A 21,814-nucleotide genomic window follows, 5' to 3' on the forward strand; every position below is an offset into this window, starting at 1 on the left:
AAGATTTTTGGGAAATAGCTGTGTAATTCCTGGCAAAAGAGTTTTCTGAAATATTATGTCACATCTAATCAATCTACATTAGCACAAGATTCCATATAAGTAGAACCATTTTCACTGTGTATTTTCAGGAGGGTCATTTCCTTGATACAAAAGCATTCATCATCTGGGAAAAAGAGAAACATCACCACACAGGGAGATGTTACTTTAGGGGGAACATTCCAAGGCTGACAGACACAAAACATATGTGACCTTGAAGATGTATTTTGAATCTTTTTGCTTTTCTGATTGCAGAATATGTATTTGTTACTGAGGATGATGACTGTGTCACAGGGAAAGTCCCATTATCACCCCCTGCAAGTTGCTGATTTTGTGCACACGTGCAAGTTTTAAACCATACAGGTTGCTTTACTCTGCTTAAGCACTGACTTAAGCATTCTCCAGTGCAAGCAAAGTTTTAAAATGTAGCTCTGGCCTTGCGCAGCATGGGGAATTACAAGCTACTTGTTTCTGAATCTAAGCATGCCTAGGGTTGATAGTGGTCCTTACTTAAATTTTAGAACTCCTTCCAAGGCCTGAAAAGTTTAGCTTTCATTTCTCTGATATGTTATTAGATAGCTGGAATTTCACTTCCATCTTACTTACACCCCTTTAGGGGACCTATTCAGGCATAAAGGTCCCGCTTCACTAGTATGAGTCAATGTTTGAAAACACATCAGGCACTGATTGTGTGTCAATATTACATTCAAAGTGAGTTAAAAAGAAGAAACATCATTTAGCTTGAACATAGGTTTTAATAAGTGTTCCAAATCTCTGAATCTTCCTTGCAGCAGAACAGCTTACTAGGCTTGAAAAATATTGCTGTAAATATGACAGGAGTAGGTCTTACTTCCATCCCAGACTGGTCAGCCTCCAGTGGAACCTGCAGTATCACTGGAAGAGCATTTAGCACAGAAATGTGGCACTTTAGTGTCTTGATTGAGCTAACTGTTATGAGAACATTATAAATCAGGAAGGATTTTTGATTGAGTTTTTTGTCAACTTTACATTTTCTTCAGCTATGTGCCTAACTTTCTAGCTTTTGTTAATAATTACTAAACCAGTACTATGTATGCAAAAGGGATGATACGAAACTAGAGAGGAAGAGTGCATTCACATTTTATATAGTTAGTCTTCTTTATTTCAGTTGTGCTTGGTCATGTAAACAGAAGTCTTTAGAAGTAATTTTATTACCTTGCTTTGACCAAGTATTGTCAAACCAAATGAAAAAAGGATTTGGGGTAAAATTTGTGCTACATATTACATTCTTTGTTATTTCTTCATCCTTTTTGGTTTGCCTAAGTTCATGAGCTTATGCTTAGATAAATGTTATGTTTGTTTAACAATTCATCTTTCGATGCTATAAAAGTGCTAAAAAAGTTCCTGCAGGTCTTCTGACATAAAAAGTTAAACCACAACTTTTAAAGTCAGTTATCCCCAAAATTAAATGGTCTGACACAGTATAGATGACTGTGCCTGAGGTATTCTTTAAACAACTTTGCCATTTATTAGAAATGAAAGATTGGGAATGGGAGAGGAAATGGAAAAGGAAAGACATAGACTATATTTGAAGTAGTCATCAAAAAAACCCAAGAGATTTCTTAAATTGATGGCTTTTATTTAATGATATTTATAAAATGCCATCTCTTTTGGTTTCCTGATATTGAATCATTCTCATCTGACTGAGAAAAGTTGTGCTAAAGGCTGAAAGACCTTTCTGTGCCTTAGTTAGTTTCCCATAGACCACATCCCAGACAGGAAACAGTCCCCAGTTAAAGTATTTTTAGTCCTGTTGAGTCTGGCTGCAAATTGGAATGTTCTTTTGATGCACTTCCTCAGTGTGACTAAACTTGTGTTCTTTGGGGGATTCTGTTTTGTTTTATTTTGTTTCTCCTCAGTAACAGTATGACAATTTCCTTTTCAGTGCCAGCCCAAGTGACAGGTCTGACTGTGGCAAGTCAGGGATCAACCAACAGCTTGTTCACCAACTGGACAAGAGCACTGGGAGATGTAGACTCATACCAAGTGCTGCTGATTCACGAGAATGTTGTCATTAAAAATGAAACTGTTCCTAGTGAAACCAACAGATACCACTTCTATCCCCTGAAACCTGGAGGACTCTATTCAGTTGTTGTCACCACTGTCAGTGGAGGAATATCTTCAAGGCAAACAATTGCAGAGGAAAGGACGGGTAAAAAGGAAAACACTCCAGCATGCTTTTTGGTAGCTTTTAAAAGCTGAATTTATCTAAGAGAATGGTCTTGTGATTAAGCCACTGCACTGAGAAATCAGAAAAACAGGAGATTCATCCATATAGTTCCATATGTGTATACTGTCTGTCCAGATTTGTGTAAATACAGCTTTAGAGAGCTAACTGTTCTAACTGCAGTGAGAACTCTACAGAAGGATCACTCTGTAGCAAAGACAAAAGTAGACCCTGAGAATAATGAATAACTGTGCTGGGTGAATCACTCCTTGGAAGGGACTTTCTTGTTCCATTGGCTGACTGGTGGTGTAGGATGATTGCTCTGTCGTTATGTGTGCCAAGAACCTGCCTAAAGGTGCGGGAGTGAATTTGTATGTCAGGTTCTCACAACCCTTTTCTTTTTCTTTAATCCAGCACCAAAGAATGTTCTCCAGGGCTAATTAGTTATTATGAGGTTCTTCTGTACTTCATAGAGCAAGATTTACAGTTGCATCAAATTCTTTAGGTTTGAAGAGTCATGAAATGTAATACCAGTTCTGTGGATATTTAGAGGAAAAATTTGGCAACATAGTGCAATTTCACCCATTACGTGAATTTGGCAAAGGCCAGGCATTCTGCAGTTTTCTGCACTGTTCTCCTTGAAAACAACTATTTTCAGGTGAAAAGGCAAAGCAAACCTGAAAAAAAAATGGAGAAGAACAATACTAAAAGGCTTAAAGTAGATAAGCATATTTGATAAATCTGGGGAGATTTTGACTCTGACAGCTGTTGGCCAGCCCCTCTGTTGAGATAATTAATTTCAGTGCAGCAGAGTCCAGTGAAAATGTGGAATTTCGTTATGTCTAAGTTCTGCCCCAGTAATAACTGAGAATTTTGTACCTGAGTGATGATACTTCTGGCAGAGCCTTTGAGCTCACCTGGCTTGAAAAACAAGTGGCGTTCATGTTTCGTCCACTAGGCGTCAGAGAACCCACTTAAAATGAAAAATTCAGCTGTGGGCCTCAGCGTCTCACCAGCCTCATCAGTTACTGCTGTTATTGAGGAAAGGCAATTTGAAAGGATGACTCAACTTCTGGGATTTTAGAAGTGCTGGAATCAGGCCACCAAAGACAACTTCCTTCACTATATTTTAAAAAGGAGATGAATGTTGTTGAGAGGCAGTCAGTGCAGAACTTCTCAGGAGTCCCAGACTGCTTATTTTGCAGGGGATGATTGGCTAGTTAATGCTTTTCTTGTTTTTTCCTCTTTGTTGCACAGTTCCTTCCAGTGTGACTGGAGTAACAGTAAATAACTCGGGTCGGAGTGACTACCTCAGTGTTTCTTGGCTGCCAGCTTCTGGAGATGTAGACAGTTACTTGATAACACTCTCTCATGATGACAAGATTGTTCAGACTCTCACCATTTCCAAATCATTCAGTGAATGCTCCTTCAGCAGCCTTACTCCTGGGACACTTTATGATGTGATGATAACCACAAAGAGTGGAAAGTATGAAAACTATTCCCTCAGCCAGGAACGAACAGGTAAAGAGAAACTCTGGGCAAGCACAGTCACTGGCTAATGTATATGTCAATGGCTAATGTATAGCCATTACTGATGTTTTATCACTATCTGACCAAACTTGGATGGATGAGTAGATGTTGGAGGGTCAAACCATAAAATTACAGCTTTAAAGACTTAGTTTTATTCTTATGCCCCTTTTGTTGCTTTATTTCGTACAAAAATACTTCAGCATGAATAAAAGTCATGTCAGTCCTTATGAGCGAGAAATCATGTATCAGTTTTGGCTCAAATGTGTTGTCCTAACCTTAATGCCTCTACTTGGCCCTTTAAGTATATCCTGCAGAGCATCTCTTCAGAAAGTTATTGAGGCACTGAAAGAGCAGAATAGGATAGGCTAATTAGTAAGATATTAGTGAGGTGTCACAATAATGAGTAACACCCATGGCAATTGGTTTTGGTAATGTAAAACATGTGTCTATGGTTTTGGTCATGAAATTTTCAAGGAACGTTAGAACAGGAATAGAGAAATCTCAGAAAAGTATGGCAATAATGATGGAGGGCCTTTTAAAACTTTCTCAAAGATTGAAAAAACCTGAGGCTTTACGCTTGGTAAACCAGTAGAACAAAAGAAAGATTGTAGGGGGTGCTAAAATAAGAGAGTATCAAGTCAGTGCAGTTTAAGTCTTCTCATGATATAAGTGAAAATCCAAGGAACAGCCACAAGAGGATGAAAACCAAATTTTGGATCAGTGTAGTGTCTGTGGAACTCACTACTCTTACAAAAATGGAGCTAGTTCCATAAAACCAAAAATTAGAAAGGCAAACCATTGTATTGTCATAAGATGTAAAGAGCCTGGAAACTGCAGATACTATTCAATCCACATTGTTGTCATTTTGCAACTTCCTCACAAAACCCTGTTAACTACCACAAATGCAGTTGTCTTTAAGTAACCACAACTCTGGTTACTTCAGGGAGTTATTGCTTTCTGAATCTTTAATTGCGTTTTTTTTTCCTTTCAGTCCCTTCAAGTGTCCAGGGACTGACTGTCAGCAATTCAGCCAGAAGTGACTACTTGAAGGTGTCCTGGTTACATGCATCTGGTTATTTTGATAATTATGAAGTGATCATCAGGAACAACAATGATTTCATCCAAACAAAAAGTGTCCCAAAGGATGAAAATGAATGTGTGTTCACCAGTCTGGTCCCAGGGAGGCAGTATAGTGTCACAGTCAGCACAAGGAGTGGGAAATACGAAACTAGTGAAAGAGTCTATGGCAGAACAAGTAAGTAAGCACCCTGGAAACATTCTGAGACATCCCAGGGTACTTTTTTTTATTTACCATATCCAGGAACAAAAATTTCATATGATCTTAACATAGAATGTTGACTATTACTCTTTGAATGTGTATTATTCCAAATACAGAAAGCAGTATTTAGTTTATGACCAGTGTTTAAGTTACAAACAAACAAAAAAGTGAGAGACCTGTGCTGTTAAACTGGAAAGCAAATCTTGAAACATTGAAAGCCAGAAAACAGTTGTACAGTTTTCCACATGAGCTTAGTATTTATAATTAAATTATGTCAGAATGTACTAAACAATTTTTTTCTGGTCATGGAAATGTGGGAAAGAAGATAGACTAGACCTCACTCTATTCAAATTGCCCCAAGCACTAGAATTGGGAGAGCATGGGGCAAGAGTGGTAAGGTTGCTGGTTGGGAACCAGCAGGGATCTGGATGCAGTCTTCACCTAGCACCATATGTGAATTAAGGAGCCATACTGAGAAACTCAGTTTATTAAGAAAGATGCAGCATGGGGCAAAAATAACTCACTTGTGACTGGCACAAGTTACAAACTGCATTATGGTGCTGCATCACACAGATGGATTGCCTTGGCTTGGCACTAGCTCAGGCCTCTTTTCTCTGTATTTGTATTTGTAAACTCCCTGCAAGCTCCATTATTATTTACTTACTATTTATTATTTTCATGCAGATAGATTGTGGACTTGTGTTCTGAAATGGGACCTTCCAGTGTTAGATGGGGTGCAAACTACCCAAATAAGTGCAATCTACTGCTTTTTCTAGGGAACTGAATGAAAAATTGTAGCTCAGAAGCATGGCTTCAGAGCGGCTAGCTTTTTGCTGTTACCTGTTAGTAAGTACTGAGAAGTTTCCCATCTTTCTTCTCACTTCTTCAGTGCCAGAGTCAGTGAAGGAGCTGACTCTTAGTAACAGGAGCACAGAAGATCTGCAGGTAACTTGGTCAAAGGCTGAGGGGGATGTTGATAAGTATGAGATTCAGCTCCTCTTCAATGATATGAAGATCTTCCCACCCATTTTCCTTGGGAACACCATCGAGGAGTATTGGTTCACAGCTCTGACTCCAGGACGTCTATACAAAATTCTTGTTTTGACCATCAGTGGAGATGCACAGCGTGCTACTTTCATAGAAGGCCTGACAAGTAAGAAATAATGTGGTATTTAAAATGTGTTTAGGCTTTTCTAGAATGAAGCATTGAAAATCAAGGTTGAGCCATGATTATATTCAAACTCCTGTAACACTCTTGGAGACAGGTCTCACTGAAAATCACACTAGTACTTCAGCCAACTTGTGACCCACGCTTAATAAAAAAGTGTTGCATTTACTAATATTTGATGGTTGGCAGAGAATCCGATTTGTTGCATGGGAATTTTATTGAGATGTCAGCATTTAGGTTTCTGTTACTCCCAAGCATGCCAGTTGTTTGCTTAGTGTCTCTAGCTTAATCACTTACCTGTAAAATAGGTATTTTACAACTCTGTTTACCTACCTGAAGTGGATGATTGAGATAATAATGGCAAAATGGCCAACTAACTGAGGGTACCTAAAGAGCTTTCATTTTTTGAGGTGTTTTTAAAGCATCATTTGGACAAGAGGGAGGTTACACGTAGAATTGCTTTTTTAAAATGACATAATCCTGCACAAATATTTACAACTTTATTTGTGTTTACCCATGAATGACATTCCTTGTACCTGTAAATGATCTTTCTCTTTTGAATCATTTTTCTGTGGCCATAAAATAGGTAGAAATTAGGAAGCCTGAGTCAAACAGGAAATTTTTGAGCAGGTGCCTTTTTGTTCCCTGTTTTTTTCCAGTTCCAAGCAAGGTCCGAAACATTCATGTGTCACCTAATGGCATGACAAACAGCCTGAAAGTGAGCTGGACCCCTGGAGGTGGAGATGTTGATTCCTACACAGTGACTATATTTCAGCAAAACCATCAGCTTGATTCCCAGAGTGTCTCCAAACACATCTCTGAGTACATGTTTCACAAGTTGGAAGCTGGGGAGCAGTACCAGGTGGTGGTGCAATCTAACAGTGGCACCTTGCACAACAGCTTAGAAGCTTTTGGGAGAACAAGTATGTTTCTTTTGAGACAATGAGAAAGTTGCATTATATCTTCCCAGAGACTGACCCTTGTTTAATAATGTTTATGAATGTACCATAGGGCATGGTGACATTTAGATTCATGGGAAGTTCCTATCTCCAAGCATGAGTCATGAGTCATGGGTCTGTTAATACCAGTGAGATGTGTCATTTCAGTAACTTTACCTGGGTGAATATGCATAGAATTCTAGGCTAGGCTAGTGTCTTCCTTCATAGGATGAATGCAGTTCCATCCCTCTCATTTCCTTTGGCTTTACCCATCTGACACATACATCCATTCCATGTGTAGTCAAGTATTGTATTCTAGCAGAGCCTATTGCATGATCAAGGCTTGTTAGACAACACATTGCCCCAGTATCCAGGGTGTCTGAACATACAAAACAATGAAATACCTTGTTTTTAATCTGTTCTCTCTCTTTAGCACCTGCATTTGTTATCTATGGGCTTGATTTTTGTGCAGCAGCTGCTGGCTAACATTTTCTATTCTGGGGTACTATTTTGCACCAATTTACTACTCCTTTATTTTTCATATTCCTTTCTTACCTGTTTCAATTAGTTCATTTCACCCTCCTTCTCCATCTTTTCATGATAGTCTATAAATAGCTGTTGCTTCTCCATTCCCAGTTCAGATATCCATGATGCTCTGTAAATTCATGTCTTTATTTATGTCTATGAATTATTTGTTTGCATGAACATATGCATAGATATTTCTTTTCCCACAAGGGAACTTGAAAATATGTAGTTAATTACTTTATTCAGATTTGTGTATTGAATGGTCTGTATTTCACCTGGTAATATCCTGCCTTTAATTGTTGCTTCCAGTTCCAGCCTCTGTCCAGGAATTACTAGCCCATCATGCTTACAGCAGTCATTCCTTGTTAGTAACCTGGCAGAAAGCTCCTGGTGTAGCCGAAAGATATGACATTCTGCTCTTGAATGAGCAAGGAATCCTCCTGAGTAACAAATCAGAGCCAGCTACTGCCAAACAGCACAAATTTGAAGATTTAGTGGCTGGCAAGAAGTATAAAATACAAGTTTTGACAGTCAGTGGTGGACTCTTCAGTAAGCGTGCAGAAACTGTTGGCCGAACAGGTAATTAGAACTTGGTTTACTTATACTTCCCTCAGTCAGATATCATTAAGTACATGAATCATCTGTATATTTTGATTCTGCAAAGATTCTAGTAAGGTACAGACTCTGGATGTTCATGCATCATTTTTCCTGATACATGCTTTGTATGTGAATCTGAAATTGATTATCACAATAATGTGACCGTGGTTCATAAAAAGGATATTAAACCAAAGTGCTGAATGCTTCCCTCTTGTGGAAATACCTGAATGCTTTATTGTCATCAAGTTTTTAATTCACAATCTCAAGGTTCTTAGTGCAAGATGGATGTGAATACACACTTCTAAACTCAAGGCCAAGTCTTGATTGCAGTCTTTACTGATTTAAAGCTTTTTGTAGAAGCTAATGGACAGTTCTGTGTGAGCACAGTCTAGAGAATCAGGCCTTCTGAGAAATAAAAATATTGTATTGGAGAGACTCAGTGGCATTTCATAAATGCTTTCCCCTTGTTTCTGACAGTTGCTGTTGATATTACTAAGCTACTTGTGGCTTAATTGAAATGTGTTACAGCCATGAATTTATTAAAGGTTCAGCTTAGCTGAACCTTTATAAATGTTAGCTTACTCTTACATTTATCCTTCTTTTCAGTTCCAGCAGCTGTTACAAATCTGAAAGTCACAGAGAACACCACTGACCGACTATCCTTCAGCTGGACCACCTCTCAAGGGGAGCTTGATTCGTATGACATCTTCCTATACAATCCAGACAAGTCCCTTCATGACAGGATTTCAGGAGAGCAGCATCTCCAGCAGTGTTCATTCCAGAATCTGCGCCAAGGCAGGATGTATCGAATGGTGATTGTTACACACAGTGGAGACCTCACTAACGAGTCATCTGTCTATGGAAGAACAGGCAAGAACATCTAAGAAAACCATCTGTCTCCAGTGTGGTGCTCATGGGGGACACCAGTGAGCTGGTCTGAGTCTGATGCTCATACTAGATTAGAGCAACTATTATCAAAATTGGCTCTAATATGTAAAGAGCATTAGATACATAAAAAGGTAAATTCTGAATGATGTAGTTACAGCAGGAAAAATTAAGTGAGGAGCCCTACAACAGTTCCCAGGAGCTTGTGTCAGAGGAAAGACATCCCAGTGTATGCTCCTTAAGCAGGAAAATGGCTGTCTCCTATTCTAAAAGCAATATTGGCCTGAGTGAAAAAGGCAAAAAGGCAAAGCAAGTGGTGTGAATGGGATAGACAGTGTACCAGTGAAATAAAACTTGTTTCCCATGGGAAGCTCTGGCTGCAGCTCTGTGTGTGTTCAGCCACATGTGGGAAGCAGAGTTTTCTAAGCAGCTTTAGCAGCTCTGACATTCTGTGAAACCCTTCTTTATTCCCCTGTGGCACCACATAGGAACCCCTCTGTGGGACTATGTCTGCACAGTGGTGCACTTTCTTCAGCTGCCTCAGAAATGGGTGTTTCCAAACACTGGCTAGGAAAAATCTGTTTAGCCTTTGCAAAACTATCCATTATAAACATTGCAACCTCTTTTGGTAACAGTGGCAGTTCAAAATAATAAAGGAAGCTACTGAGATATGCTTTCTGCTTTCCAGCCAGCTGTGGTGGCTGTCTAGTTTATAAAATGACTATCATTGCAGGACAAGTATAAGGTCCTCTTGACCTTTCTGCTTCTTCTCACCCAAAGGATGTTACTTTTTTTTTTACATATATTTTATTACATAAAGTAATATTCATTCCTCCTTTTTTCAGTACCGGCCCCAGTTGTTGGTCTCAAGGCATCCAACCGAAACATGACGGACAGTCTGTGGTTCACCTGGGGCCCAGCAGCAGGAGATGTTGACTTCTATGAGCTGAATCTTTACAACCCAAATGGGACACAGAAAGAAACTGAGCAAAGAAAAGACCTGGAAGGGTGGCACTTTCAGGGGCTCATTCCTGGCAGAAAGTACACTTTAGTTGTGGTGACTCACAGTGGTGACCTGACCAACACAGCAAATGCTGAAGGAAGAACAGGTACAGGATTTTTTTTAGTCCCATCTGTTTGATTAGTTCACAACTATGCAACAAACTTTATCCGAGGGAGGATTTATTATGAGAGTCATTGAAGGTATAAAGCTGAAGGATAACCTTAAGTGCATTAAACAAATGGAATGTGAAAGAAAAGCAGTCAGCACTGTTTTTCTTTCAGAGGCTCAGGAATGCTACAACTGTGAAAGTCACAGGTTATCAGCACAGGTGCAGTAACTGGCTGTGTATACAAGATAATACAAACTACTTTGTGAAGCATGAAGAAAATAATGCATGTTACATTTTATTTGTCTTGTGTAAAAATTTGTTAAGCATCTCTTTTTCTTCTCTCCTTTTTTCCCCTCTTTCTGTATAGCACCCAGCTCTCCTAACACTGTGTCATTTACTGATGTTGCAAACACTTCTTTATCAATCACTTGGCTGGGTCCTCCAGACTGGACAGACTATGACGATTTTGAGGTGCAGTGGCTTCCAAAGGATCCTCTCACAGTATTCAATCCCTACAGCAGCAGCAAATCCAAAGTACGCATCATCTATGGCCTGCGACCAGGAAGACTCTATGAGTTCAGTGTCAGAACTGTCAGTGGTGACAGCTGGAAGACATACAGTCAGTCACAGTCTGCAAGTGTGAGAACAAGTAAGTAAAAATTTCTATTGCACCCTAACACTCAGTGGAAGAAGATGCAAAACTGTAAAATACTACCAATTCCTTATGCAATCAGTAATTTCCATTAATAAATTCATGAATGACAGTGATGAATTCAGCTAGATTCTAAGCACTTGCTGTGTGCAAGGTCAGCTGTTTAAAGACTGATAATGGACATACACTTACAATCTTCACATCCAGAGTCAAGCTGTTTGGTTGCAGAGCCTAAATCAATCAGTTTCTGAATGATAAGACAGGAAGGATGAAAGAAACTGCTGTACTAGATTTGAAACTGGAATTAGTGTTTCACTGCTCTGTGTTTCTGGCCGTGTGTATGAATCTGTTTCATCTCTAGCTCAATTATATCTCTAGTAACAAGCTGATTTGAAAAAGTGACATGAAATTGTAAAAATAACTGAGTCATGGCAAATCCTCATGTCATTTGGGGTAGGATTCAGCTCTAAATTGGCATCTATATTTAGTAAGCTATATAGCTCTTTAATACAGCATAATAATTAAAATTTCACCTGTGCTTAATCACTTAAATGTAGATGCCTGCCATCTGAGAGTGAAATCCTGTCTTTATTAGATGTTATATGATAATAAATGGTGCTCCCATATTACATGGATGAAGCATTTTTCTGTGCTGTTTAGTAATATGGACACATCACATGCTGCCCAGGAAACCAGATCAGTCATGAGATGACAGTATCAGTCTTGACTGAAATAAGTGACCACATGGAGCTTCCAAATAAATTGTAATAGCTTTCTAGAAGTCCATTTCTTTGTGGTGTTGCTGTTCATGTTGATTTCATCAAGTTTTTTCCTTGTTTTTACAATTAATTACTGGAGCTTCGCAATGCTGATGGGGAAGATGTCACTAGATCTGATTTCAGATGGCGAAAATGAGTTAAGACAGCTTTACATAAGAATTAGGCAGCACACATTTGTAGGATAGCTGGGAATTCCAACTCCCAGCGTCCTGCTCTGATCTGATAGTTGGTGCAGAATCTAGGAGCTAGTGTGAGCAGAGTGCATGACACCTGTCCCTTTTTCCACTGAGCTCCAACTTCTCAACATTTCTCTAGAACCGGACAAGATACAAAGCCTTCACTGTCGGCCCCAAACCTCTACTGCCATCGCATGTTCCTGGACTCCTCCCGATTCTGACTTTGATGGGTACAGTGTCGAGTGCAAGAAAATGGACACTCGTGAAGTGGAATTTTCTAAAAGGATAGAAAAAGACAAATCTCTGCTTAATATCATGACCCTCGTTCCCCACAAGCGATACCTGGTGTCCATCAAGGTGCATTCTGCAGACATGACGAGTGAAGTGGTTGAAGACAGCACCATCACAATGATTGATCGTAAGTGGAATTCAGAGTTGCCCTGAAGAGCGGCATTGAGCAGCAATAAACAATTGGTCATGTTGGTTAGACACTAAAAGAAGTTCTGAACTCCAATGTGTGGAGTGGTGGCCAAAGTAGACTGAACCCATCCTTTGGTCCCTGTTGTGACAGACAGTGCAGGATTTTGACTATATTGCCTCTAATCACATTGTCAGACTCAATTATTAGGCTCATTCATGAAATATAGCCTGAGAAATATAAATACCTTGTCCTCATCATCACATGCCTTCAGTTGTCTTCATGCTCACTGCTTGGCTTTCTGTATATGGCTGTTTCCCATCATAGATGGTAGCCATCATCAGCACAAATATCAATCTGTAAGGACATTGGACTGTAGTACTACATTCGCTTTTGGCTTCTACAGACTCTTCTGAGTGCTTCTGCAGGAATTCTGCCGAGGAGGTGTCACTCTTACTATGGTGAATACACTGCTGGCTTGTTTCATCTTTTGGCAGTTTCACTGTGGGAGGTGAAGACACTTTCTTGATTACAAAGAATAGAATCAGTGACTTGGGTCCAGGCAACTGAGATTTATTACAAGTTGCATTTTCCTTAATATGTCTAGTTCACACAAGTACATAGGTAATACTTTCTCTCTATTTTGTATTTATTTTGTATTTATTTAATTACTCAGGTCCTCCTCAGCCACCTCCAGACATACGAGTGAACAAAAAAGAGGTGCTGATTACCAAATCCTCCATCAACTTTACTTTTAATTGCAGCTGGTTTAGTGATACTAATGGAGCTGTGAAATACTTTACTGTGGTTGTGAGGGAGGCTGATGGTAAGTGTTATGATTTAACGCTGTTCTCTCTATAGCCAATAAAATTTACATGGGGAAGCACATCCCTATCACTGTGCAGCAAAGGGGTTTCTTCTCATCTAATGGCTGAGTGTCATACAGATTTTAGATCTATACTTCCTCCCTAGCCTGAGGATGTAGGAGCTCAGTCCTGTTCTCAGGGAGTCTGTAGCAACTACAGAGCTCAGACAGAAGCAGTAGTTAGCTTCTGTGTTCTCGATTATAATGTCATGTATGTTTAGACAATTTCCATAGTAGAAGGCTTACGTTGGTTGCCATTGCCTGTGAACACAGAATGTGCCTTGCTGTGAACAGATCTCAAAAGGTAGTTTAAATGTTAGGTGTGAACACTAAAAGGCAACTCTTTTGGAGAGTCTCAGGAGGCTATGCTGAGAAGGCACAGGTCTGCCAGGTGATGCTTGCTAACTGAAGAAAATTACTTTCCATGCAATACTATAAAATAAAACAGAAATTCTCCTTGTGGCATGCATGTAAACCTCCCTTTCTACAGCAGACCTATTGTTGAGATATGTGTCTGACAAATCAGATACATGTCTCAACAATTTATACCTTGTTTTAAGAAGTGGCTTCATTTACTGGAATACCAGGACATATTTTGTGATCCTTATGAAAGTTTCTTAATCCCTCTGTCTTTCTCTTAGGGGAAAAAAACAGATAATATTTCCACTTTCTGCTTTGTTATATTTGGGCAAACTATAAAGCAGTTTGAGAAGGGGGCTACTCATTGCCATAGCTTTGCGTATCTGAGACTCTTATCCAGTATTGTGAATTTACGTTCTGGGGACCCCTGTCATTTCCTACTGTAGTTTTTTTCTCTGTATACACGGTAGAGTTGTCAGTATGTGGGATTTTTTACTTGCTTTTTGAAATAGCTAGTAGTAGGATCCAGGAATCTGAATCACAAAAACTCCCACCAACAGCACAGGAAAAAATGTCATAGCATTCAACCTGTACATGCCTATTGTGGCAAAAGTTACAGTGAGGACTTTTGAGGAAATCTGCCTAAAGAAATAGTAGAAAGGATGGTACCTTAACCATTGTAGCTTTGTATTCATGAGGTGGCCACCAAGAAATAGAGAATTGGATAAGAGTAAGTCTGTCAAGAGCTTGAGCCTATAAATCTCATCACATTAATGGCTGTGGCATCTAAACCTTTTGTCTTTCTCTGCACATGATGTAGGCAGTGAAGGACCAAAGCCTGATGAGCAGCACCCATTACCTTCCTACCTGGAGTACAAATACAACGACTCTATACGCATCTACCAGACAAATTATTTTGCCAGTAGCTGTGCTGAAAACCCTGACAGTGACTATAAAAGCTTTGACATTAAGCTTGGAGGAGAAATGGAAAATCTGGGAGGAAAGTGTGATCCAGATCACCAGAAATTCTGCGATGGACCTCTAAAGCCTCGAACTGCGTATAGGTTAGACTTATATTGGTAGTTGTGCTCTGTCGCGTTATTAGGCTTGATATCATCTGGGTGCCTGATCCACTTGAGCTTCTGCAGATTAGTAACTGCGTTGTACAACGTGCTTTGTCTTTCACTGCAAATTTATGAAAGCTTTTTCCATGCTCCTGTTCCATAGGTAAGAACGAGTCATTCACTAGCATGGGAAGGATATGATTAATTATACACAAAACTCCGTGCAGTGGATAGATTTATTTATTTACCTCAACCTGATGGAAAGCTCTCCTATTGCTGCTCGACATTTCGTTGGAAAGACTGAAGACAGTTGGCTAAGTTAGAAGAGTACTTAACAGAAGAAGGCAGGCATGCTTCTTCTGTTCACTTCACTCAGTCTGACAGAACTACCCTACTTGTTCTTTTGGAACACGCTAGAAAAACCAGAAGGCCGTTCTACCCTGTGGCACCATCCTCAGGCTCCAGAGCTAGGTCCAGGTTAGCTGTAGAGTATAAAAGAGGGTGACTGCCAGGACCAGCCTCAACAGTTACACTGGCTGTGAGACCAAACGTTAGCTCCAGTGTGGCTCAGTGACACCCCTCCCATCACCCCCACCCAGGCAAACACTGTCCCAAGAGATCTGCAAGCTGCTCACTGAAAAGGCACATGGACAAAAGGCACATGCCAAGGAATGCCCATTGTGCCTCAGCTTCTTCATCATCATTAAAATAGTGACAGCCCTCTATAGTCTGTTCTCATGAGGGCACATTTCCCTAAACTTCAGTCTGGGAAATACCCGCATTACCAGGAGAACAAAGAGACTGTGACACCTATTAGCACAGTTGTGCCCAGCAAAGGGAAGGGAAAATATGTCCCCACTGAGAAGCATTTCTGAGTCCTCTTTCCTCTGCAGCTTCTGCTAGTCCTGCCTTCAGACATGGTCAAGGCTGTGTGTGCCAGCAGCAAGAGCCCCATCTGCTACCTCTGCCAGGGTACCTCAGAGCCCTCCACCTGTGCTTGCTGGGCTCCCCCGTGTTTAACTCAGGAATCAGTATTATTAATTAAGTAGAACACTGATGAACTCAGGTGTCTGTATTAAGAATTATCTGTGGTCAGGGGAAAGGTTTTAGATGTCTAAAAGGAGAAAATGAGTTTTTACTTTTCTGCTGTTGGTTCTGAACATCTGATGAGCCATTTTTTACTGTTTCTTTTAGAATCAGCATACGAGCATTTACTCAGCTTTTCAGTGAAGACCCAAGGGAACTTCCTAAACCACTCTTTGCAGACACCTTCTTCTCTTTACCGATCACTACAGAGGCAGGTTAGTTTCAGGCTGTTATCATTGACTGTGCCATGTGATTATATATTGTGCCTGAGAATACTCTGGCATCTGGAACTATTTGTAACAAGTGGAACAAAGCTTATTGTGTGTGTCCTGAGGGCTGCTCTGAGAGGAAGCTGGAGCCTTGGCTTATCTACCTTTACTGGAAAATTCAGAGGACTGCTTGACAGAGCTGCTGAAAGTAGAGAAAAGGAAAAATACTCAGTGAGGCTATCACCAAGAAAGCTTCTAACTGCAAGAGAACCAGTCCCATATAATGGAGTTATGCTTTCTTTTACTGTGGTTGGGAGTGAAAAAAATTGCTTAAGGGCTTGAAAAAATGAGGACAGAAAATCAAGGCCAGGTTTTAGCTAAGTGTTTTAATGGCTTACATATCCTTGTATTTAGCCATTGTCTTCAGCTGATAATAACAGATCCCCTGAAAGTTATTGATTCTCTGATGCTTCTGATTCTTTCCTCAAGATACATAAATACACTGTTTTGTTTCCAGAGCCTCTCTTTGGAGTTATAGAAGGTGTGAGTGCTGGCTTGTTTCTGATTGTGATGTTGGTGGCTGTTACTGCTTTATTTGTCTGCAGACAAAAAGTTGGGTAAGCTAACTCCCTTTATCAGTCTCTGTTATTGAAGTAATGTCAAATTATATTCATTTAAGTAATACAATTGATTAGGCATAGGTAGAAATTGGATGGATGCATTGAACTGTTCAACAGCTAAAATCTGTGTCCCTCAAATTCTGTACACACTAACTATACAACTAATGACTTGCATATTAAGAAATTTATATATACTTATTTCAAATGGTGTCAAAATTATGTCATAGAGGATCCTTGTAAATTTTAGTTTGCAGTAGGAGTCTGGATAGTTCTGAATAAAAAATGCTTTATTATTCAAACTTTTATCTTCTGGGAAAAAATGTCTTGTCAAAAAATGAAGTGTTTCAGATTATTTGCATCTACATTGTAGGGCAAGCTTTTAAAACTGTTCATTTAGACTTTATCATTTCAGTACAAAAATTCTGAGATGTGACATTACCTCAGTGTCCAAAAGACTAGCTCAAACTTTGCTCCTCATTTTTTGTCATATTGTATATTTCACATTATAGATGAATCTTAAATAGTGAACTTACATATTTTTTAAAAAATGAAATACTGTATCTCAGCTGAAAAAATCTTGATTCATTTAAACTATTTTGCATGACTGAGAGATGTGAAATTCTTTGTAGTTTCTGAAATAAGAAAAAAGAGCTCAACATTCCCAGTCCATGGGAAACACTTCAAGTCTGAAATTCACTTCTTTTACTGATACAAAATTAAGTTGATATGTTTGTGAATTTTCATATGCCAGAATTTCAGATTGAAAAAAAATTGTTTTCTGACATACATTTTGGCCAAAATGGATAAATTTCATTATAGAATGTGGTTTCTTTTTGTAAGTTATATACCCAGCAGGATGGCAATAGTACTTTCCCCACATCAGACATAAAGTGTTCTCTAAGGGAGGTGTCTTGAAGGAGGAGAAGGCAGCAAAAAGATGAAAGGCAACACTAGCTGTGTGGAGTAAATACTACTTCTGTGGCTTTCCCAAAGCCTGCTGTGGTTGTGCTATTTACTCCTGCCATGAACATGGGCATCTGCTAGAGGCCTGGTCTGCAGGGTGGATGTGCTGGAAGATGTAGATGCTTTACAGCTCTGAAAATCTTCCTACATATTTCTCTACATGTAGAGAATCAACCAATTCAGGGTCCATCTTAGCATAGGGCACCCTCCTTAATGATGGACTTGGCTGCAAGTGTTTCAGAAGAAGAAAAATGTCTTACTACATGTGCCATGCATACACTCCACATCACTGTTGCCAAGCTAAAATATAAGAAAACTCTGTGCCTCAGCTAAGAGCAATGTCACAGGATCAGAGCCAAAAATCTAAACACACTGGAAAATGGTAAACTGGAAAAAAGAAATTTAAGAAAGTATGTCATTGCCAACTCTTACCAGTTTCAAAACTTAATGATATAACAGAATGCCTTCCTTTTTGTTCCAGCAATGGCCATGAGAGACCTACAGCAAGGCTGAACATTCGCAGAGACAGGCCACTGTCAGTCCATTTGAACTTGGGGCAAAAAGGGTAATGTAAAAAGTTTGACTTTTTAACATGGCATTATGGTTGAACAGACCCATCTGATCACTTACTGATGAACTGTTTCTTTTTCTTTTGAAATAATTTCCAGGTACCGGAAAACTTCCAGGTAAAAAGAAAAAATTAATACCTAAAAAACTTCTTGGTAACAAACTGGATAAATTATGACTGTGATTCATCCTGTGATTTTCTTCCTCCTGTTGAATATTTCAGTCCGATCAAAGTCAGTCACTTTGAAGCACACTTCACCAAACTTCAAGCAGACTCCAACTACCTTCTGTCCAAGGAGTATGAGGTGGGATCCTAACCTAGGCAAAGGACTTGCCTTGTGAAGGGTCGGGCTGACTGAATCAACTGGTTAATGTATTAGAAAGGCCTGCATTTTTTGTCTTATTCACACAAATCCAAATCAGGTGGAGCAGTTCTCTTGAACTCCACTTGGCTATGTGCAGAAACCAGCTCTTCATTTGGCATCTTCTGGTTGGCAGCCTCTGCCTGATGTCTGTCTGGCTGAGATCAGGAGCATTTGTTTGTATGGCACATCTGTGTGATAAAGTATAGAAAGTACCTGCCAGGCATGCACTTGCTTTAAAACAGTATGATCACCTATGTAATTTCAGGGTTTTTTTTTTTAAAAAACTCTGTTTTCTGTTCATAGCCTTTGAGAGCTGATGAGCACTATTTCCCTTTGTGTTGTCTTGTCCTCTAATTATTTTCACCTCACATTTTATTCCTATTCCTTTTTTGCAGGACTTGAAAGATGTGGGTCGAAACCAGACATGCGACATAGCACTTCTGCCAGAGAACAGAGGGAAAAATCGATACAATAATATATTGCCCTGTGAGTTTTAACTTTGGTTGTGTAATACTGCATCACACCGGCTATTTTTCACTTTTTTTTTCAGCAAGCCTAGTGGAAAAGTGTGCAGCCAATCCCTTCCCTCCTCTCCATCCAAGATGAAATATCTCTGCCAGCTCAGGTTCTTGTGCTAGGAGGCAGATGATGCATGGCCCTGAATGGCTTCACACAGACCAGTAATTTAATTTCACACTAGAGGTGTAATGACTAACACTCAGTCCAGGGAGAAAATGCTCCAGCTATTAGGGTCATTCAGTCACTGCTGATAACAAGGATAGTAGAAATAACAGTAGAGTTTTTTGCATACAGGTTTTTATCATCCATTCAGTGGTCTTTGACATCCTTGCCAAATCTTTGTTCTTCAGAGTACATTGCAAACTTATTATGCAATGTAGACCTAGCGTGATTCTGCATGGTAAGACACATGTCAAGTTAACCCTGTTCTTCTCAGGCAAGACCTGTTTGCTGTTGAGAGATTCCCCCTTTAATTTCCTACCTGTCATTTTGGAGGTAGAACATTGAGGAGGAACACCACATAACTCACAGCTCCACATCCCCGCTAATGGATGTGGCATGTGCTTGCAGCACAGCCTCTGGTGTGTCCTACCTGCTCATGCCAGCAATGATACCTGACTGAGATCCAACATGGCATTATCTCAGGACTCAATGTCCTGGCAGCTCAGGCACTATGTGTCTCTGTACAGAGGGCCCTTCACCTACCGAAGATGTGTGGCCTGCTCAGCATTAGTTCAGAATATCACTGAAGTGCAACTGTTCTTTCAAGGGCAGAGCTGTGTCCTGCTTTCCAGTACAGCACACTGCTGTTAGGATCAAAGGAGGATGCTATTTTGGCCCTTTTGTTGTCATAACAAATCCTATGCAACTCAGCAGGGGAAATTTGGTATATTTACTGCTTCCTTCTTACCCATCTATCTCCTAGTCTCTGGAACACTCCACAGCACTCACAGATTAAAGAGGCAGTGAAACCAGCAGTTATTCCTTATAAATTAGCTCTTCATATAAAATCTTGTAATAGTGCTGGCAGTCCTTTCACAAATGCATTTCTGTAAGTGCTGAGAGAGACTGAAAATCAAGACCTAGCCCTAAGCCTCTTGTAATCAATTTCTTGCTAGATGATACATCAAGAGTGAAGCTTTCCAATGTGGATGATGACCCTTGCTCAGACTACATTAATGCAAGCTACATACCAGTAAGTGACACAAGGGTGGTATTTTACAGTCCTTCTTCCAGTGGTCATTTTTCCTTCATCTAAAACTGAATATAAACCTGGATAGTTAAGGCTCTTCTCCCCCTTCCTTGATCCACTTGAGCTTAAAAGCTGGGAACTCATTTTGTGGGTGTGCTGCAAGACTGTGTCTCACTGCCATTAAGTTAACTGTGGGTGATTTACCCAGCACATAAGGACACTTTCTTGCATTGCTGTAGTTATGTAAGATAGCAAGTCTAATTGGCCAAGGACATATTTTTAAAGGTCGCTGATTTTATACAGTGTCCACAACAACTGTAGCTGTCACTGCAGGTGGCATCCTCACCGTGGAGCTGTAGTTCATCCTGACAGCACTGGCACCTTGCAGGGCGATAGAACTGGCTGAAATTAAAATAATGCCCTTTGCCAAAGAGTTATGATTGATAATAGCAGTGGCTTTAGCAATCCAGATTCCAAGCCAGAACTCAGCTAATTTATTAAAAGCTTTAAATAAAACAAAATCCCCTAGCAGTTTTAAAATTGCTTGAGACTGTGCTGAGCACAAAAGAACAATGGAAAGCTTTGACTGTCACAAAAGGAACAGTATTTAGATATACTGCCACAGTCTCTTCCTTCTCTGTGTTCCAGTCAGTCATTTGCTTCCAGGTCCAAGGCAACAATTTAGCTTTCAAAACTATTGTCCCAGCAAGGGTTGCTGCAGAGCCCTGGCTGCAACCCCAAGGCTTGCTCAGTTGTTAGAAGATATTTTTTTCTGTCTTTTTGGAAAGTAATGGAGTTCTCTTTATTTGCAGGGCAATAATTTCCGCAGGGAATACATAGCAACTCAGGGCCCTTTGCCTGGAACCAAAGATGAGTTCTGGAAGATGGCATGGGAGCAAAATGTTCACAATATTGTCATGGTAACCCAGTGTGTTGAGAAGGGCCGGGTAAGCAGTGGCTCTTTGTTGTTATTGTCTGTTTTAACATTTATTAAAAGTTTTTGCTTCTTATTTGTATCACACTAAAGCCAAGAAGAGCCCAGTCAAGGAGGTACACAGCACGAAAGAAAAGGTATAATATAAAGACTGGAGACAGATTAAGGCTGTGAAGTAAGGATACACAGACTGTCTCAAGATCATGCAACATGTCAAGGCTAGAATTAGGAGCAGAGCTCAGTGCTTCTAGTCTCTAATCCAGGACTTTGTTCACTAGACAATTCTCTTCAGCATGCAGCAGGACAACCACCAACAAAAAGTGCCTGTTTTATCACATCAATTTTGATTAACTTCTACTTTAAATATAAGCTCTGGCGGGCAAATGTTTATCAGTAAATACATCAGATTATCTCTGTTATTTAAGCCCTGATGTAGTTATCAAAGACACCACTCATGCACATAACAGTCTTACGGAGTGCAGGTGTAACATACCTCCCCAGGTATGGCTACATCATGTGTCCTTTGTAAGACAGTGACTATATCTGTAAGATTAAACAAACTTGAAGTAGTGATCCTCTAGTGGCACATGTAGGATCAGCTCCTTTCAGCTTACCATTTCTTCCTGGGGGGAGGGTGAAAGCCACCACAGAATAGGATCTATGTCCTTCTACATATCACTGGTTTCAAGTGAGATCCTACTGCCATGTTTCAGCAAGAGGTGAAGAAGCTCCAGGGGCACTGGAGGCATAGCTGTCATCCAAGCAGAGA

General features: G+C 39.9%; 1 protein-coding gene across 4 annotated transcripts in view; it reads left to right on the forward strand.

The window, feature by feature from the left end:
* The window catches only part of PTPRB (protein tyrosine phosphatase receptor type B), a 66,325-nt gene that overhangs the window by 30,053 nt on the left and 14,458 nt on the right, over window positions 1-21,814 (forward strand). For all 4 annotated transcript variants that reach the window (XM_086884413.1, XM_086884412.1, XM_086884411.1 and 1 more), the window contains 20 exons: window positions 1,961-2,227; window positions 3,500-3,763; window positions 4,764-5,027; window positions 5,941-6,204; window positions 6,879-7,142; window positions 7,992-8,261; window positions 8,886-9,149; window positions 10,010-10,273; window positions 10,644-10,925; window positions 12,023-12,301; window positions 12,978-13,127; window positions 14,347-14,590; window positions 15,785-15,891; window positions 16,403-16,502; window positions 17,950-18,033; window positions 18,137-18,154; window positions 18,259-18,340; window positions 18,796-18,886; window positions 20,038-20,114; window positions 20,924-21,058. In XM_086884413.1, the coding sequence (XP_086740539.1) occupies window positions 1,961-2,227; window positions 3,500-3,763; window positions 4,764-5,027; window positions 5,941-6,204; window positions 6,879-7,142; window positions 7,992-8,261; window positions 8,886-9,149; window positions 10,010-10,273; window positions 10,644-10,925; window positions 12,023-12,301; window positions 12,978-13,127; window positions 14,347-14,590; window positions 15,785-15,891; window positions 16,403-16,502; window positions 17,950-18,033; window positions 18,137-18,154; window positions 18,259-18,340; window positions 18,796-18,886; window positions 20,038-20,114; window positions 20,924-21,058 (3,770 nt within the window). The remainder of the gene's footprint in view (window positions 1-1,960; window positions 2,228-3,499; window positions 3,764-4,763; window positions 5,028-5,940; window positions 6,205-6,878; window positions 7,143-7,991; window positions 8,262-8,885; window positions 9,150-10,009; window positions 10,274-10,643; window positions 10,926-12,022; window positions 12,302-12,977; window positions 13,128-14,346; window positions 14,591-15,784; window positions 15,892-16,402; window positions 16,503-17,949; window positions 18,034-18,136; window positions 18,155-18,258; window positions 18,341-18,795; window positions 18,887-20,037; window positions 20,115-20,923; window positions 21,059-21,814) is intronic.

Source organism: Cyanistes caeruleus, chromosome 4, assembly GCF_971803275.1.
Source record: "Cyanistes caeruleus chromosome 4, bCyaCae1.hap1.1, whole genome shotgun sequence".
In the NCBI taxonomy this organism is placed as follows: domain Eukaryota; kingdom Metazoa; phylum Chordata; class Aves; order Passeriformes; family Paridae; genus Cyanistes; species Cyanistes caeruleus.